At 44.2% G+C, this 19,201-nt stretch overlaps 1 protein-coding gene across 2 annotated transcripts; it reads left to right on the top strand.

Moving 5' to 3' along the window:
* The first annotated feature begins 1,629 nt into the window (after positions 1-1,629).
* On the top strand, positions 1,630-12,898 carry pex26 (peroxisomal biogenesis factor 26). Of its 2 annotated transcripts, none has more exons than XM_060840029.1 (5): positions 1,630-1,845; positions 3,236-3,385; positions 6,826-7,145; positions 8,978-9,109; positions 11,815-12,898. In XM_060840029.1, the coding sequence occupies exons 1-5, from the start codon at positions 1,652-1,654 to the stop codon at positions 11,916-11,918; spliced, it is 900 nt and encodes a 299-aa protein (XP_060696012.1). In that variant the 5' UTR covers positions 1,630-1,651; the 3' UTR covers positions 11,919-12,898. The 2 variants fall into 2 exon arrangements, with proteins under 2 accessions (XP_060696012.1, XP_060696013.1); XM_060840030.1 differs by having other exon boundaries at positions 1,630-1,882.
* Positions 12,899-19,201: the final 6,303 nt, after the last annotated feature.

Raw genomic sequence — 19,201 nt, 5'->3', positions numbered from 1 at the left:
ACCTGCAGTCACCCTGGGCCCTACACCTCCCCAAACCAAGGCAGATATATTTCTTCCTGCCTACCCTACCTACCGTAAACACACAATCACTTAGCTCACCTTTCCACCTTCTGGTCTGGTACCCAAACCTCTCACTTAACTTGCGGTGGAGGCCATCGTCGATCACGTCCGGGGGGAAATTGCGGTCTTTGAAGAAGGAGGCCATCTGGGCTGTACGGTATTGGAACTGGTCCTCCTGGGAGCAGATGCGGCGGAGACGAAGGAATTGGGAATATGGGATGGCGTTTTTACAGGGGACAGAGTGGGAGGAGGTGTAGTCTAGGTAGCTGTGGGAGTTGATCGGTTTATAGTAAACATCCGTGTTGATTCGGTCTCCCGAGATAGAAATGGAAAGGCCTAGGAAGGGGAGGGAGGAGTCTGAGACGGTCCAGATAAATTTGAGGTCGGGGTGGAAGGTGTTGGTAAAGTGGATGAACTTTCAACCTCCTCGTGGGAGCACGAGGCAGTGCCGATACAGTCATTGATGTAGCGAAGGAAAAGGTGGGGGGTGGTGCCAGTGTAGTTGCGGAAGATGGACTGTTCCACATATTCTACAAAGAGGCAGGCATAGCTGGGGCCCATGTGGGTGCCCATGGCTACTCCTTTGGTTTGAAGGAAGTGGGAGGATTGGAAAGAGAAGTTGTTCAAGGTGAGGACCAATTCAGTCAGTCGAAGGAGGGTGTCAGTGGAAGGGTACTGGTTGATACGGCGGGAAAGGAAGAAGCGGAGGGCTTTGAGTCCTTCGTGATGGGGGATGGAGGTGTACAGGGACTGGGTGTCCATCGTGAAGATAAGGCGTTGGGGACCGGGGAAGCGAAAATCATGTAGGAGATGGAGGGCGTGGGTGGTGTCCCGAACATAGGTGGGGAGTTCTTGGACTAAAGGGGACAGAACCATGTCGAGGTACGCAGAGATGAGTTCTGTGGGGCAGGAGCAGGCTGAGACAATGGGTCGGCCGGGGCAGTCTAGTTTGTGGATTTTGGGCAGGAGGTAGAAACGGGTGGTGCGGGGTTGTGGAACTATGAGGTTGGGACAATGACTTCAATTCATAGAATACAACAACCCACGGCTGTGGAAAAATGGACATAGTTTGCCTTTCCCCAAATGCTCTGTATTACAATGGATAGTTGTAGTGAAGGTCTTCAGTGTTTTTAGAGGATTTATGATCAGAATTTCCTGCCAGAAATGCTAAGTACTGAAAACAAAACGGGAGAGCTGTCACAATGTGTCTCCTCCTTGGGAATGTGGTGCAATTACTTTACTGTCAAGTTAGAGTTGATGTGGTTCCAGCAGGCACACTCCCAGCCAGTGCCTGACCTTCTGCATTGGTCTCTCCTGCTGATAACTGTACTCTGCTGACAGGCAACTGCATGGACTGGTGAACACGGCTGAGGGTCACTGCCCTGCATTGGCTCAGAGCTGCAGTTTGGGGGGTCGGGGTGCGAGGTCAGAGGTGGGAGTTCATATCAGGAACGTGGTCGGAGGGCGCCTCGCCGTTTCTGTGACGTATGGGCAGGGCTCGAGGAAGGGGCGGTCCGATGCGTGGGCGGGGTTGGTGACGTGTGGGCGGGGTTTGTGACGTGTGGGCAGGGCTCGAGGAAGGGGCGGTCCGATGCGTGGGCGGGGTTTGATGGTCGCGCCTGCGCTCTCGCTGTCGAGGCCCGTTCCCGATGCGCGGTGTCGGGCCTGGACCCCTGGATGCGCGGAGATGCTGCGAGGGGTCAGCGGGCCCCGCGCTGGCAGCGCTCTGCCGGGCTGCCCACAGGCTGCAGTTACAGAGGGATTTCCCAGCGGCCTTGGAGGCCTGTGAGCGTGGCCTGGAGCTGGAACAGAGAGGGAGCGGGTTAGAAACCGGCTCGGGGGGCCCGGGGCCGGGGCCTGCAGGGGGAGGGATTTATCCCGGGGGCAGGAGGGGGGTTGGAGGTCCCTGGGAATGGGATTTATCCCGGGGGTGTTCCTGAGAGAAGGTGAGGTTGATGGGGGGGTCCTGAGAGTGGGTGAGGTTGCTGGGGGGGGGGTCCTGAGAGTGGGTGAGGTTGCTGGGGGGGGGGTCCTGAGAGTGGGTGAGGTTGCTGGGGGGGGGGTCCTGAGAGTGGGTGAGGTTGCTGGGGGGGGGGGGGTTCCCCGGGATGAGATGCTGTGCTGGTAGGCAGTTCTCTGAAGGTCATTGTGAGAGGTTTCCAGTACAGGAGCAGGGATGTGTTATTGCAGTTATACAGGTGAGGACACACCGTGAATATTGAGAGCAGTATTGGTCTCCTTTTCTGAGGAAGGATGCTGTTGCTCTCGAGGGAGTGCAGCGAAGGTTTACCAGGCTGATTGCAGGGATGGCGGGACTGTCATACCAGGAAAGGTTGTAGTAGTGGCAAGTTTTGAGAAGATTGGCAGCTCAGGTTGAGGTTCAGAGCGAGCAAACCAACATCCATTGTAGTAGGAAGAACACAGTAAGTCAAGCAGCATCAGAAGATGGAGAAGTCGATGTTTCGGGTGTAGAAAGAAGGATTATACACTAAATGTTGACTTCTCCACCACCTGATGCTGCCTGGCTTCCAGAAGAAGGGTTATACCTGAAACGTCATCTTCTCCATCACCTGATGCTGCCTCTGGCTTGCTGTGTTCTTCCAGCCTCCTGCTTGTCTTCTTTTGGATTCCTGCATCTGTGGTTTCTTTTTGTCTCATGCGAGGGGAAATTGACTGTTAGGATTGTTTCTGCTGAGGGAGGATCTCCTAGAGATATCTAAAATTCTAACAGGACTAGACAGGGTAGATGCAGGTAGGATATTCCCGATGAGGGGTGTGACCAGAACCAGCTGTCACAGTCTGAGGATTCGGGGTGGACCATTTAGACTGGAGATGAGACATTTCTTCACCCAACAAGTGGTGAACCTATGCAATTCATTACCACAGGAAGTAGTTGATGCCAAAATGTTGAATATATTCAAGAGGCGGCTAGATATAGCACTTTGGGCAAATGGGATCAAAGGTTATGGGGAGAAACAGGATTAATCTATTGAGTTGGATGATCAGCCGTGATCCTGATGATGGCCTTGTCCTTCTCCTATCTTCTGTGTTTCTATTAAGTGTCACTTGACATTGCTCGGAGCTACACGTGGAACTGTTCACTGGTTGTTGATGCATTGTGTGTTTATCTTATGGAGCAATCACTGAATGTTTTTTTTAATCTTCTGATGATCAGCTCTGTCCTAGCTGCAGACACAAAATCTTCCTTGTGCATTATTGGAATTCAAGCTCTGGCTGAACTCAACCAGTGGGACCAGGTGTTGGGCTGGATTCTGGAAATCTATGACATACCAGAGAAAATACCTGCCAAAATCCTACAGATGTGGTGAGTGTTTCGTGTACGTTGGAACTGCATGATGCATCAAAATTACCTTCACTTGCAATTGAGAAAGCTGGTTCATTTGGGCAGTTACTGTTTGAATTGAACTTTACTCTGTGCCAAACCCTACGCTGTACCTTGTTAGGGCATGAGACAGATAGCTGAACCAAATCAGCCTTTCTAATTCGCACACATCTAAAATTAAAAGGTTTCAAACACCCTCAAAATTGACCTCAATATATTCTAACTAGATTACTTGTATAAGCAGTTCCAGAGAGGCCTTCTTGAGAGTGAATCCACCAGCAGCCAATATCATTAAAGAACCCTCTCACCCAGCTATACACTCTTCCATCAGGCAGAAGGTACAAGAGTTAGAAAATAGGCACCAACAGTTTCGAGAACAGCTTCTTCCCTGCTGTTATCAGACTTACGGATGGACCTCTCATATATTTGTTAATCTTTCTCTGCACCTTCTTTGTAGCTGAAACACTCTATTCTGCATTCTGTTCTGTTGCCCTGGTGTACTTATGTAAGGTATAATTTGTGTGGATTTTACGCAAAACAATACCTTTCACTGTATTTCCATACATGCGACAATAACTCAAATCACAAGATTGCAAATAATCGATTTGAGACACCAGTTTTGTAAATGAAAGACTCAGCAATTTTTGAACCATACAATAATTTCAGCAGAGCAAAATTAAACAACAAAATAGTTGAATTAACATCCGTTGCTTTCAGCCCCTTTCACACAAAAGACAGACACAGACAAACAAGTTAAGCAATAAATAAAAATAATAAAACTGCCCTGTTTCCTTGAGCAGTTTCCACAATGTGTTGGTCCACAGGCATACCTAATTGGTTCTTCATGGATTTTCTGAAGATGTCGATCAGGGCCATCTTTTCGCTCCGAGGAAGTCAGTAATACATAGTTTGGTTTCTGTTCTCTGAACTTTGAATAGTCGATATTGGGAGATTAGGCAAGGAGCTTTCAAATCAATGTGCTGTAGCATCAACACCAAACTCCACCTCCCAGAAGTAACAGTCCAAAACTCAGTTCAAACTCTGGCCCCTTCCTGTCAGACAAACAGTCTGCTCCACAGGGTCTCAGTTACCATTCCACATTTGCCATCTGCTGGAGCAAAAGGTCTTTCCCAGACTTGCTGGAACAAGTTGTCACATACTGACTTTATGCAAAACACCAGCTACCTGGTTAAATGCAATGCTCTTGGCCCGGTGTTGAAGCATCTGTAGAATTTTTAAATCAAGAACTGGATGTGTGAATAACTTTCAGGCCTGGCCTCTCAAAGAAATCTCAACTTGCTGCTCTTGTTTTTAACACCAGCTGCTTTCATAGCTGAAAGGTCATTTTTAATTGACTACTCTCTGTTCACAGCTCCAAATTACACTTAAAATAATAAACTGAAAACGATGAAAAATCAGCAACGGTTCTAACATGCCTCCAATCTCAAAACATGGAATGCCATTTTAAAAAAACTCGCAGCCATTCATTTTTCCTCACTTGATGCCCATTCAACTTTCTTAGTCACATTCTTAAATTCACAACAGTTTCCATTTGGAATAACGCAGCAACAATTATGCTTGCTTTCCCCAAAAACATGTACAATTTTTTTTGCTAAATGGCTGCAAATCAAAGCTCCATCTAAACAATCTTGCAATCTTATTTTCAAAATTTTCTGCAGAAGCTAATGAATTATGACCATTTAAAACTACGGTCTCATTGTTTCCAAGTTGAACGTAAACTTTGAAGCGTTAAAGAGCTGCCAACATTGCAGTGCTTCCTTTTCTACAGTCGGTAGTTTTCCTGATGGTTCAACATTTTTTTTTAAAAGTAAGCCTTCTCCATTTCAGCCTCATCCGCCAAGGAACTGCTCCAATCCCCAAATTGCTAATTTGAAAATTGCCTTTGAAAAGCTAAAAGTTATTTGAATAAATGAACCTGTATTAACTGCACCTAATTTTAACAAACCATTTAAAAGTTGCCGGGCATTCTGTCAACCAAAGTTTTCATAATTAAATTAGTCAACGTATAGCTACTTAGTAAAATTAGGCACAATCATATGATAAAATCAGCATATCCCCAAGAACCTTTCTACCTCTTGTTTGTTTTTGGGATTGCAAAATCAATTAAAGTTTTTACTTGTCATTCAAGTAAACTATGCAAAACGTTCACAATTTTCTGTGCAAAACTATTCAGTTATGACTATCTTCATTAGTCATTGAAATGTGGCTGGGGTCTTAAATCCAAATGGCGTAACCTGATTTTTGTTTTAAAAGAATGATGGTGTGACAAATGCAGAAATTTCCCGACCCTCTCCTTGTCATCAGTATTTGTCAACATCCTTTTTAACAAATTAATTTTAGTTAAGAATGATGCATTACCAACCCAATCAATGCAATCTTGGTGTAGTTGATGGAGACAGTGTAGTGGAAACCTTACTCCGTATCTCACGCCATGCTGTGCTTGTCCTAGGAGTGTTTTTAGAGCAAGCTTTACTCTGTATCTAAAACCATGCTGTCCCTTTCCTGGGAGTCTTTGCTGGGAAGAATGTAAAGTGAGCTTTATTTTCAGTTTAACAGAGTAAAGAGAACAATGTTCAAGATATGATTTTTCCTGCACTGCTGTTATTCTTTCAGTGAACCAGGTGGTCCTCTCTCTTGTTATGGATTAGGCTAGACCACTCAAAACATTTCTTAGCAGGCAGCCCTAGACATAACTTTGCAATTTGTTGTAGTAAGTGTACAGTGAAAATTACCTGGAGTAAGATAGCTAGGTTGACTACTAAATTTTAAAACAGACAAAAAAAATTATTCACAAAATTACACAATGAAATACAAAGAGCAGAATAAAGAACTCCTACAGAACTCAGTCTATCCAATTAGACTTATTCATGCTGTTCCGAATATACACAACAGTCTCAATAAGCAAACTCCCTTTAAAACCCAGTACAAATGGAACATGCTTACAGGTTGAAGTTGAAGGGCAGAAAAGAGAGTGAGTTTCCACACAGCTCCCTGTTCAACTTCCCAGTTCAAGACTGAACTAAAAAGAGCTCAACTAAAGAGCTGACCACTCCCCTTTCATTATACAGGTCACTTCTAAAACATGACCAATATAGCCTGAAATCTCATCTGTTTGCATATAAACAAAAGGCCTCTCAAAATCCTTTTAATCTCTGTACCAAACTAGACTGATTGGAGCCCAGCCTGGTTTATTGCCTCTCTGAAAAAAAATCAAGGACAGAGTCTCCTTGAGCCAAGGAACAGCTTTTAGAAAAAACTTTGTGACAGCTTGATGAATGCGATGTTAGAGCAGGTATTCCTGGGCTATGAGAATGTGACTCCTGATATTGAGGGTATGACTGATGCTGTAAGCTCAGTATCTGAAATGAGCTTTTTTTTGTGTCTGTATCTCTGTCTGGCAGCATCATTCTATACAGTAAGGTTGGAGAGCCAGGCCAAGTGCAGAAGGCAGTGGACAGTTGGCTGAAGTGTTATACTACTCCAAGTGCCCTAGGCTGTGGCTCAGGGCTGGTATTGGAGTTATATCTGTTGCACGTGCTGCTACCACTTGGGCTGTACACAGAGGCAGAAGAACTGATCCAAAGTACAGCATTGCTGACAGAGCAGCAGAGGGGACCAGCATTACAAGTCATAAACAATAGGAGGTCTCAGCAGCTGGAGCAGGAGTCAGCGGACAGCAGGAGCCCGCTTGGAGCAGACTCCAGAAAGCAAACTCATCCAGGTAACCTGATATTTCGGGTGGTTCTTTCTGTGCCTCACTCTGTAACTCTGTGCTCACCTTCACCCAGTAGCACTGCAGCTACTGGCCCTCTGAAAGCTGTTTGTTCTCCTTTGCCCATATTGTTAAATCTGTTGTCAGCATCCCTTTGCAATGTCTTGGTCTCGATAAAGAGCTGTCAGTGAACATGAACATGAAGTGACCCAACCTCTGTGGAGGAATGTGTGCTGGAAATCAGTTTTTGAAAAAAGGTGAGGGTTGAGAGAGAGTGTGATTTCACTTGTGACAGGTTTTCACAGCTCTGTGTTCAAACTGCTTTCGTTCCTCTCTGTTCAGTGTCAAATTGCTACTTTAAATTGATCCAAAACTCATTACTGGTTGCTTCGTGTTGCTTTCCTCAAAGATTCCAGTTGACAATATAAAAATTGTCAAATGCGTCTTTTAGGAAGTAAACAACGCACAGCCATCCTTTGAAATTATCCTTCGAAAACAAAAAACTAATATGTGAACTTCTTTTCCAATTTGTATTTGCAAATGAAATAAGTAGTTGTTACAGAAGATGGTGAAAAAAAAATCTTCCTCTGAGTGAGTGACAATGTGGTGGTTCACACAACTCTATAGTCTCTGTCAGACAATAAAATCAATTAACATTGATAGTGAGTAGATCAGAGGAGTGCAGGGGCTGACTTGCCCTGCATCTGAGGAATTGTATAAATGTATCCGACTCTTAATACTAAGCAAAGGCTGATCCTTATTGTTCATGATGCTGTAGTTTTCTCACAATTCTTTGAGGACGTGTTTTATTAAGGTAAATCAGTTCACCAGATCCTCTTGCTACCTGGTTTAGTTTATGTTTTCTAAGCAACCTGATCAGAGATGTTATTACACACCTCTGGAGCAAGTGGGACTTGAGTCTAGGCCTCCTGGTTCAAGGGTAGGGACTCAAGCTCTGCACCACAAAAGGGCCTTGCCTAGTTTAATGTGAGACTTGAAAGACATTAAAATACTGCTTAGTTAACTGTGTTCGAGCAACTGGAGTAACCATTCAGTTCAGCATCTTGATGGTTTAGTTCCCACAGTGATGAACAGCGTGTGTATCTAGTGATTTCTGAAAGATCAGAGAGACACAAACTGCCAACTCATGAGCACAATCATGAGTTAATTTTTTAAAAAATCCTTAACAATTTTGCCCTGATTCTGATGTATGCTGAGTGCTTTTTATGGAGTTACTCACTAGAAGAGCTTCCAATTTGTTGATAGTGCCTCAACTATAAACCAGAGCACTGGGGTGGATCCTGGGATTAGCAATACAGTGACGGTTCCTACATCCCCACTAAGGCCACCTGGAGATGGTAATGGTGTGAAGAAACTCAGCAGGTCTGAAAGCATCCATGGAGAGAAAACAACAACAATGTTTTCAGTCTTCCAGCCCTTCCTCAGAACCTTCTGAACCTCCCTTCTCTACCACTTTCCTGCAACTCCCCGGTTCTCATTGTTACCACCTTATCCTTGACCTCTCCACCCCCAGCTCCCCAATCTGCTCTGCCAACACTCCCAGCTCTGCAAGCCCCACTTATCTCCCCTTCCCCCCCACCCCAACAGCATCCCCCTTCGCTCTGCCAGTCCCAGCCCACCCTCTGCCTCTGCTCTGAATGTTTTCCCCTCTGCATCATTGCGTGACTCTGACCCTGCCCCAACACAACAGTTACTACAACCTTTCGTCATGTCTTTGTTGCCTCCAGAGTCAAGTAATCAAACCCAGTGCTGAACAGACTATCACATCTGTAACAGCATTGAGCTGCTAGCTATAATGTCTTATGTGCCTCTCTTCACAGTACCCAACTCGCTGTTTAAAACTCTGCAGCAAGTGCTGATGTTGTCCTGGAGGTTTCTGCATTTGGTGCCTGTTCGCAAGTTGTTTTTAGCTGTCCTTTTGGCCTACTTGCTGATTGTCAGGCTGGACCCAGGTGAGTGTGTTTCTTCCGGTCTTCCCAACTTCTGTTAGAAAGGGCATGCAGGTCACTGATGTCCTTCCCTAAACCCAGAATCCCCTTTTCTCAGGCAGAGGAAGGCGGGTTAGCTGCTCATGTAGCCAGTTTCTCCAGTGTTCTGACAGTGTCACAGCTGGGATTGGTTGCTGGGAATGTGAAACAGTGGAGTATACCTGTGACTGCTCAGTTAGCTGCTTGTTTTTCTAAATGGCTTTAATAATGATTCTTTAGTTTCATAGACCTTTAAAGGTAGAGGAATTTCCAGGACTGGATGAAATGTATCCCAGGCTGGAAAGTGAAGCAAAAGAGGAAATATCAAGGACACTGGAATAATTTTCAGTCAGTCTAGTCCTAGTGGTGAGGAAACTATTGGAAGCAATTCTGAGGTACAGAAATATTCTGATTTTGGAGAGACAGAGGTTAATTAAGGACAGTGTGCATGATTTTGTCTAACCAACTTGAATGAATTTTTCAAAGAGGTGACCAGGTGTATAGATAAGGACAATGCTTTTGATATTGTCTACTTAGACTTCAGCATGGCTTTTGATAACGACCGATCTTGGAAACTGATGGGAAAGTTTGAGTCCATGTAAATTTTGCTAATTGGATACACAGTTGGCTGAGTGTAAGGAAGCAGAGGGTGATGGTTAAGGTGTGTTTTTGTGGCTGTAAGGCTGTGTCCAGTGGGGTGCCAAGTTGGGGCCTTTATTGTTTGTGGTTAATATAAATAATTCAGTTTGAATGTGGGAGGATTGATCAGTAAGTTCACAGATAATATGAAAATTGTGGGGCAATCAAATATCAAGGAAGAAAGCCTTAGATTACAGGACAATAGAGATGAGCTACTCAGTGGCAAATGGAATTCAATCTGTATAAATGTGAGATGATGCACTTGGGCAGTACAGACAAGGCAAGGGAATACATCATGAATGGTAGGACTTTGGGATGTACTGAGGATTAGAGGGGCCTTGGTATACATGTATACTGGTCCATAAAAGTATCAGGACAGGTAGGTAAAAGGCATAGCTGAGGCATAGAGTTCAAGAACAGAGATGTTATGCTGGAAATGTATAAAACATTGGTTAGGTCAGAGCTGGGAGTATTGTGTAATTATTTTGATCGGGTAGTGCAGTTGATGGGAGTTTACGTGGACTTCAGTAAGACCTTTGACAAGGTCCCACACGGAAGGCTAGTCGAAAAGGTAAGAGCCCACTGTAATTGACTTGCAAATAGGAGGCAAGGGGTGATGGTGGAGGCTTGATTTTGTAATTGGAACTCTGTGTCTAGCAGTGCAGGGTGCTTGGGACCCTTTGTGACATTAATGACATGAATGTAAATGTAGAAGGTATAATTAGTAAGTTTGTAGAATACACACAAATTGGTGATGTCAGAATAGAGGAGGGTGGCCTCAGGCTACAGTCTGATATTGATCAATTGGTAAATAGGACAGAGCATTGAAAGAATTTAATCCCAGTAAGTGTGAGGTGATGCATTTTAGGAGGCTCACAAATAAGGGAGCAGTGTACACAATGGTAGGTCCCTAGGGAGTACTGAGTAATAAAGGGACCTTGGTATATAAGTCCATAGATGGCCGAAGGTGTCAGCACAGATGGACAGGGTGATGAAGAAGGCATAGGGGATGCTTGCCTTCATTAGCCTGGGCATAGAATATTGGAGTAAGGAAGTTTTTGTCAGAACTTTAAGAGCATTAGTTAGGCAACAGGTGGAATACAGCTTGGGGTAGCTCACAGCGCCAGCGACTCAGGTTCGATTCCAGCCTCCGATGACTGTCTGTGTGGAATTTGCACATTCTCCCCGTGCCTGCTTGGGTTTCCTCCGGGTGCTCCAATTTGCTCCCAGAGTCCAAAGATATGCAGATTAGGTGAATTGGCCATGCTTAATTGTCCCATAGTGTTCAGGGATCTGTAGGTTAGGTGCATTTGTCAGGGATAAATATAGTATAGGGGCAATGGGTCTGGATGAGTTACTCCTTGGAGGGCCGATGTAGACTTGTTGGGCCCACACTGTAGGAATTCTAATACTGTGTGCAGTTCTGGTCACCATGCTCCTGGAAAGAAATGATTGCATTGGAGAACGTGCAGAAGAAATTCACCAGGATGCTGCCTGGGCTGAAAAGTCTGTTATGAGGAGAGACTTGGATAGTTGGGTTTGTTTTCCTTGGAGTAGAGGAGGTTGAATGGAGATCTGATTGAGATGTACAAAATTATGAAATTTTTGTGAGAATCTTTTTCCCATAGCAGATGTGGCCAGAGAACATAAGTTTAAGGTGAGCAATAAGTGGCCGGTAGAAAATTATTTTTCGTCGAGAGATTGATGGAAATGTGTAAAGTACTTCCTGAGAGGTGGTGGAGGCAGGTACCCTTGCAACTTTTAAAAAGCATCTGAACAAGCACTTAAAATGCCAGGACATAGTACCCTAAAGGCCAAGTCCATGGGCACATCAGTTTAGTCAGCTCGCGCCCCATTTTTTCTCAGTAGCCCTACACAGTTCTCCTCAAGAATTTATCATGGTTCTTATTTAGGAATGAGCTTTGTCCATCTCTTTACTCTCCATCTTCTCAGACGTGCCTGTCTTGAGGTTCACACCTACTCTGATCAGTACAATTGCCTGCTTATGAATCTCTCACTGGTCTTATTTTTCTTGCTTTCTCTTCCTAAAGCTTCTCCAACAGCTTTGCCATGGGTCTGTAACCTCCACAACGTCATGAAGCAGATGTGGAAGACTATGTTTGCACGCTTCAACAAGGCAAGAATTGGCAAATGAACGTGGATGTGTACTTCAGCCAAGAAGGGTGAAGTCTTGGGGTATATAGTCTTGGAATTGGAAGCTGTTGCTCCTGCAGTATTGGATAATGAGTCATTAACTTCACAGGCTCCTCCGCACTTTGTAGGAAATGCTAACATGGCACCTACTGTGGCCCTAGGAGTGTCAGCTAACTACTTCATGTTCTGAGCCTTTGTATTGTACGTGGCTTTGTCCAACTCTGGCCAGTCCTGTCCCAGACAGTGACAAGCTGTAATTTCTCACTCTAGTGCTGCTGTTAATTGTTGTCATTGAGATTTATTTTGATCACTTGAACACTTTAAATTTGGCATCCTGAGTTAGTTTATTACTGCCTGTAAATATGATGATAAATCATGCTGCACATTATCAAGTCTGCCTTTTGTAGCAACCATGTTGCTGCTTTCCTCATTTTCACAATGAAGAATCTTTCCAGTCTCTCTCCAGTGTGTAACAGGATTGATTATGCCTGCCCTTCTATTGCTGCTGTGGCCCCAAAGATAGGATATTGCTAATCAGTGTGTCGAAGGGGTGCATTGCGAGGGAATGTGCACACCAAATCAGTGCAATATAAGTTTCTGGAGGAACTGACCCGACGTTCCTGAAACGCTGCCTAGGGCACAGGCTCTTATTGCCAAGACTGAGACCGTGCCCTGAATAATCACTGTCACAGTGGGCATCGGCCATCAGCTCCTTGAATAATCACTGTCACAGTGGGCATCAGCCATCAGCTCCTTGAATAATCACTGTCACAGTGGGCATCAGCCATCAGCTCCTTGCTTTGCACGAGCGATGGAACACATTGAACATTCACAAACTGAAAAAGACAAATTGACTTGTTCTCTGGGAACCTGAGTCCCCTCTTCACCCACCAGATAGCAGAAAGATGTGACGGGGTAGTCTGATTGATTTGAGAGTTCATTTTAAGATGTGGCAATAAAGATTCCAAATAAACTTGAAAAGTGTGGTATTTTTATTTTGTTGTTGCCAGGAATTGGTTCCACGGCTCTATCTTGCTAAGCGTGGTGGATGAGATGAGGGGTTGGTGGCGGGGGGGGGGGGGGGGGGTGGTGTTGAGGGGTTGGTGAGTCGGTGAGGGGTTGGGGACTGACCGGAAGGGCTGGATGGTGATGGTGAAGTATGTGCTGAATAGTGGGAGGGGGAGTCAATTGTTTGGTGTGGGGGGGAATGTGTTAGGCGTTATCTAGAACAACTGAAGTGGTCCCAGGGTAAGTAGGTAGCCATTTAGGACTGAGATGAAGACAAAGTTCGTTACTCAGATGGCGGGGAATCTTTGGAATATTCTACCCTGGGGGCTGTAGAAAGTGGATCATTGAGGCCCCCACATCCTCCTCCTTCCTGCCATCCCCCACCCCGCCCAGATATTTCTGGGTCATTACCATATCATCTCCATATATCACCCTATATCTCCTGCCCAAGACCATAAATTTCCCTTTGTGTTTGTACCATCAGGTAGTGGGGAGACTTTTCTGTGTCTATCTCAATGCTTCTCAAAACTTTTCCCCCTATCCAATCATTTCAAGGTGTGAAAATAGTAATGATCCCTCAGGCCTCCAACATCACATGGTGCAGGCCCAATGTTGTGTTAGCACTCAGACAGCACCAGCACCCATAGCTTTTTTGGAACTTGTAACCAAAGATAGTGGGATCATGGCTCTCAGCTTGGGAAAACCTTATGTATCCTCTTTTGTTGGCTGCTTTTCCCATTAATGGCTTGACTTTGCAAAAACCGCTCAGTTTGTCTATTCTAGTGAGGCAGGTCCAGGCGTCTCTTGAAGCCAATATACCAGCTTGACCATTTCTCATCATGCTTTGACATGAGGCCCCAGTTGCAGGGTGTAGACTATAACCTGACCAGAGCTTATTCCTCACTGTCAGCTACCAGGTCAATGTTCGTGTTATCTGCAAAACTACTTATCATTCCCTTGGGGAGGGCAAGAGAACACAGGAATTAAAGAGTATGGGGCATGTTAATGGCAAAGGATAAGTAGAGTTAGGGGCAGGGTGTCAAAATAAATGGTTCAATATAACAAGATGGAAGACTATTAAACATGATTTAACACATCTGGAAAGCACTGTATAGTCCATAATAAAATCCAGACCAGAAACAGTATAGTACAGGAACAGCTTTTTCAGCCCATCAAGCCTGCACAGATACGTTATACTTTTCTAAGCTAAAATCTTTTTGCTTCTATGCAGTCCATATCCCTCTATTTCCTGCCAATTCATGTTTTTGTCAAAATGCCTCTTAAAATTTCAGTATGTAACAGAGCGCAGGCCATGCAATTGAAGATCATACACAGGATTCATATGGTGCCAGAGAGGCTACCTAAATTCATGAGAGAGGTCTCATCAGGGTGGTCCAATGTAACATTAGTATAGGCACTCTTACAACATGACCAGTAGCAGTGTGTAAGATCCAGAGATACTGGATTGCTATAATAAGGGAGCTAAAGGTGATTGAAATTAACATGGATTAACATTAATTCTTCTTTTGGGGTTGCTAAATTTGCCCTGTCTGAGAGAACACGGGAAGAGATTGTGTAACGTTCTTACTCACTCTGTGAAGAAGAACGTTCTGCTCAATTGAATGTCAGAAAAACCACCAGGTCTTATGGGTTGGTGTAGGCTGGTGATGGAGCATCTCCTCCGAGACTATCTCACAAATATGATGCACCACAAAACGGAACAGTTTTACAAGACATGGTAGCCGTTTTTAAATTATATTGACGCTGAATTATCAGCAATATTAATTAGGATCGTGGTAATCCCATATGGGTGCCTGTAGGGCCCAGGAGGAGGAGACTGAGAAAGAAAGCATACAGGTATTGTAGATGGTCCTCCCAGGAATGTGATGAGTGAGATAGAATAAAGTAGTGAGATATTATTTAAGTTATTTGAGTTTAGTTGAAGTTAGTATTTATTTAATATGTTTGTAGTTTAGTTTAAGTTAAGTAGATATGTTCTGGTAGAAAAGCAGGTCGTTCATTAATAACTTGTTGTACTGCCTTTTTTCTGTTTTGATGGTGTTTTTTTTGTATATAAATGTTTTGTAAAAGATTTTAAAAGGTTGTCAATAAAAATATTTATTTGAAAAAAAGCCTCTTAAACATTGTTATTGTATCTGCTGACACCACTTCCTCTGGCAGTGCATTCCTAGCACTTGCCATCCTCTGTGTAAAAAAACTTGTCACATATACACTTTAAACTTTTCCCCCTTTAAACTTAAACCTGTCTTGCCTAGTAATTGATATTTCTATCCTCAGAGAAAGGCTCCAACTACCCATTCTATCCAGGCCTCTCATAATTTTGTAAACTTCCTTCACGTTGCCCCTCATCCTACAAGTGAAAACAAACTGAGTTTGTCCAATCTTTCCTCATAGCTAATACCCTCTAAACCAGGCAACATTCTGGTAAACTGTTCATATTATTCTGGTAGTGTGGTGACCAGAACTGTACACAATATTTCTAATGTGGTCTAATTAAAGTTCTGTACAGCTGCAATATAAATTGCCAATTTTTAAACTCTCTATCTCAACTGATGAAGGCAAGCATGCCATACGCTTTCTTGACCACATTATCAACTTGGGAACTGTGGACCTGTATGCCTAGAACCCTCTATATATCAATGTTTTTGAGGGTTCTGCCATTTAACTGTGCACTTCTCTCCCGCATTTGACCTTCCATTATGCATTGTCTCGCATTTGTCCTGATTAAATTTCTCTGCCCAAGTCTCCAGTCTATCTATATCCTGCTGTATCATAGAGTCATAGAGATGTACAGCATGGAAACAGACCCTTCAGTCCAACTCATCCATGCTGACCAGGTATCCCAACCCAATCTAGTCCCACCTGCAGCACCCGGCCCACAACCCTCCAAACCCTTCCTATTCATATACCCACCCAGATGCTTTTTAAATGTTTCAATTGTACTAGCCTCCACCACTTCTTCTGGCAGCTCATTCCATACACACACCACCCTCTGAGTGAAAACGTTGCCTCTGAGGTCTCTTTAATATCTTTCCCCTTTCACTCTAAACCTATGCCCTCTAGTTCTGGACTCCCCCCACCCCAGGAAAAGACCTTGTCTATTTACCCTATCCATGCCCCTCATAATTTTGTAAACCTCTATAAGGTCACCCCTCAGCCTCCGACGTTCCAGTGAAAACAGCCCCAGCCTGTTCAGCCTCTCCCTATAGCTCAAATCCTCCAACCCTGGCAACATCTTTGTAAATCTTTTCTGAACACTTTCAAGTTTCACAACATCTTTCCAATAGGAAGGAGACCAGAATTGCGCACAATATTCCAAAAGTGGCCTAACCAATGTCCTGTACAGCCACAACATGACCTCCCAACTCCTGTATTCAAAACTCTGACCAATAAAGGAAACAATACCAAACGCCTTCTTCACTATCCTATCTCCCTGCGACTCCACTTCAAGGAGCTACGAACCTGCACTTCAAGGTCTCTTTGTTCAGCATCACTCCCTAGGATCTTACCATTAAGTGTTTAAGTCCTGCTAAGATTTGCTTTCTCAAAATGCAGCACATCACATTTATCTGAATTAAACTTCATCTGCCTGCTGTCCACTACACCTCCAATTTTGGTGTCATCTGCAAACTTACTAACTGTATCTCTTATGTTCATATCCAAATCATTATATAAATGATGAAAAGTAGTGGACCCAGCACCGATCCTTGTGGCACTCCACTGGTCACAGGCCTCTAGTCTGAAAAACAACCCTCCATCACTACCCTCTGTCTTCTACCTTTGAGCCAGTTCTGTATCCAAATGGCAAGTTCTCCCTGTATTCCATGAGATCTAACCTTGCTCACCAGTCTCCCATGGGGAACTTTGTTGAACGCCTTACTGAAATCCATATAGATCACATCTACCGCTCTGCACTCATCAATCCTCTTTGTTACTTCTTCAAAAAACTCAATCAAGTTTGTGAGACATGATTTCCCACAAACTTCGTTGAGTTTTTTGAAGAAGTAACAAAAAGGGGCAGAGCGGTTGATGCGATGCTTTGGCAATCTGCCTCACTATCTGCAGCTCCCCCAATCTTTGTATCATAGAGTCATAATTATAGAGATGTACATGACAAAAACAGGCCCCTCAATCCAACTTGTCCATGCTGACCAGATATCCTAACCTAATCTAGTCCCGTTTGCCAGCATCTGGCCCATATCCCTCCAAACCCTTCCTATTCATATACCCATCCAAATGACTTTTAAATGCTGTAATTGTACCAGCCTCCACCAGTTCCTCTGGCGGTTCATTCCATTCATGCACCACCCTCTGCGTGAATTTGTGGCCATTTTTTTAGCTTTCCCCTCTCACTCCAAGCTGATGATCTTTAGTTCTGACATCCCACCACCCTAGGGAAAAGACCTTGTCTATTCACCCTATCCATGCCCCTCATGATTTGAGAAATCTCTATAAGGTCACCCCTCAGCCTCTAATGCTCCAGGGAAAACAGCCCTAGCCTATTCAGCCTCTCCCTTCACCTGTGTTTGGAAAGTTAAAGTCCCCTATCATAACCACCCTATTATTCTTACAGATAACTGAGATCTCCTTACAAATTTGTTTCGTAATTTCCTGCTGACTACTGGGAGGTCTATAACATAATCCCAATAAGGTGATCATCCCTTTCTTATTCCTCAGTTGCACACAAATAACTTCCCTGAGCGTATTCCCAGGAATATCCTCCCTAAGTGTAGCCATAATGTTATCAAAAACGTCATTCTCCTTCCTCTCTCGACTCCCTTTCTGTCCTTCCTGTAGCATTTGTATTCTGGAATATTAAGCCACCAGACCTGTCCATCCCTGAGCCACATTTCTGTTATTGCTATAATTTCCCAGTCAAAAGTTTCTAACAATGCCCTGAGTTCATCTGCCTTCCCTGTTAGGCCTCTTACATTGAAATAAATGCAGTTTAATTTATCACTCCTACCTTGTTGTCTGCTTTGTTACTGCCTGCCCTGACTGTTTGATTCACTCCTTTTCCCAACTGTACCAGTCTCAGATTGATCTCTTTCCTCACTATCTCCCTGAGTCTCACCCCCCACCCCCATTTTACTAGTTTAAATTCTCCCGAGCAGTTCCAGTAAATTTCCCTGCCAGTATATTAGTTCCTTCCAATTCAAGTAAAATCCATCCCTCTCATACAGATCACTTCTACCCTAGAAGAGATTACAATAATCCAAAAATGTGAATCCTTCTCCCCGCACCAGTTCCTCAGCCATGCACTCATCTGCTCTATCCTCCTATTCCTACCCTCATTAGGTTATAGCACTGGGAGTGATCCAGATATTACTACCCTCGAGGACCTCCTTTTTAAATTCCTGCCTAACTTTCTATATTCTTCCTTCAGAATTTCATCCTTTTCCCTTCCAATGGTTCCAATGTGTGCAATGACCTCCTGCTGGTCCCTCTCCCCTTTGAGAACATTCCTCACCCTCTGAGATATCCTTGATCCTGGCACCAGGATTTCTCACTGCTGGCCGCAAAAACGTCTGTCTGTACTTCTGAGCAGAGAGTCCATTATCACAATCAGTTGCTTGGAACCTGACATACTCCTCAGTATGTTAGAGCCATTCTTGGTACCAGAAACTTGGCTGTTCAGGCTACACTCCCCTGAGAGTCCATCACCCCTACATTTTCCAAAACAGCATAGTTGTTTGAGACCCCTGTACTACCTGCCTCCCCCTCCTACTTTTCCTGGAGTTAACCCATCTACCTGGCTGTATCTGCGACTTTTCCTATAACTGCCATCCATCACACCCCCTAGCTCCTGTAAATTCCTTATAGCCTCTAATTGCTGCTTCAACAGATCCATGTGATCTGACAGGATTCACAATCAAAGACACTTCCTGCAGACATAATCATCAGTAATATGGAAACACTCCATCTAAACTCCCACATCTGACAGGAAGAGCAGATCACTCTCCTAAACGCTATCTTTGCTCTCCACAATCTACAGACCCAGAAAATAGCTCCATCTTATTGTTCTAAAAAAACTTCCCCAGGCTAACTTAGGTGATTTTTAACTTTGTCCTCCCTAGTCCAACACCAGCTCCTCAACATCATTTGGTGACCAAGCCAGTTCTGTATCCACCTTACCAGCTCACTATGGATTTCATGTGATCTCAGCCTCTGTATCACCCTGCCATCAGGGACCTTGTTAAGTCCATGCAGATGAATCTACCCACACTATCCTCATCAATCATCATTCCCTCAAAA

The sequence above is a fragment of the Hemiscyllium ocellatum genome, chromosome 19 (genome assembly GCF_020745735.1).
Source record: "Hemiscyllium ocellatum isolate sHemOce1 chromosome 19, sHemOce1.pat.X.cur, whole genome shotgun sequence".
NCBI lineage: Eukaryota > Metazoa > Chordata > Chondrichthyes > Orectolobiformes > Hemiscylliidae > Hemiscyllium > Hemiscyllium ocellatum.
This window is presented reverse-complemented; position numbering and strand designations above follow the sequence as displayed.

Excerpts from the sequence above, each read along its gene's own strand:
- pex26 (XM_060840029.1), top strand. The coding sequence starts at position 1,652 with ATGCGTGGGCGGGGTTTGATGGTCGCGCCTGCGCTCTCGCTGTCGAGG. Across the intron at positions 1,846-3,235 it reads CCCAGCGGCCTTGGAGGCCT|CTCTGTCCTAGCTGCAGACA; the intron begins GTGAGCGTGGCC and ends TCTGATGATCAG. Across the intron at positions 3,386-6,825 it reads GCCAAAATCCTACAGATGTG|CATCATTCTATACAGTAAGG; the intron begins GTGAGTGTTTCG and ends TCTGTCTGGCAG.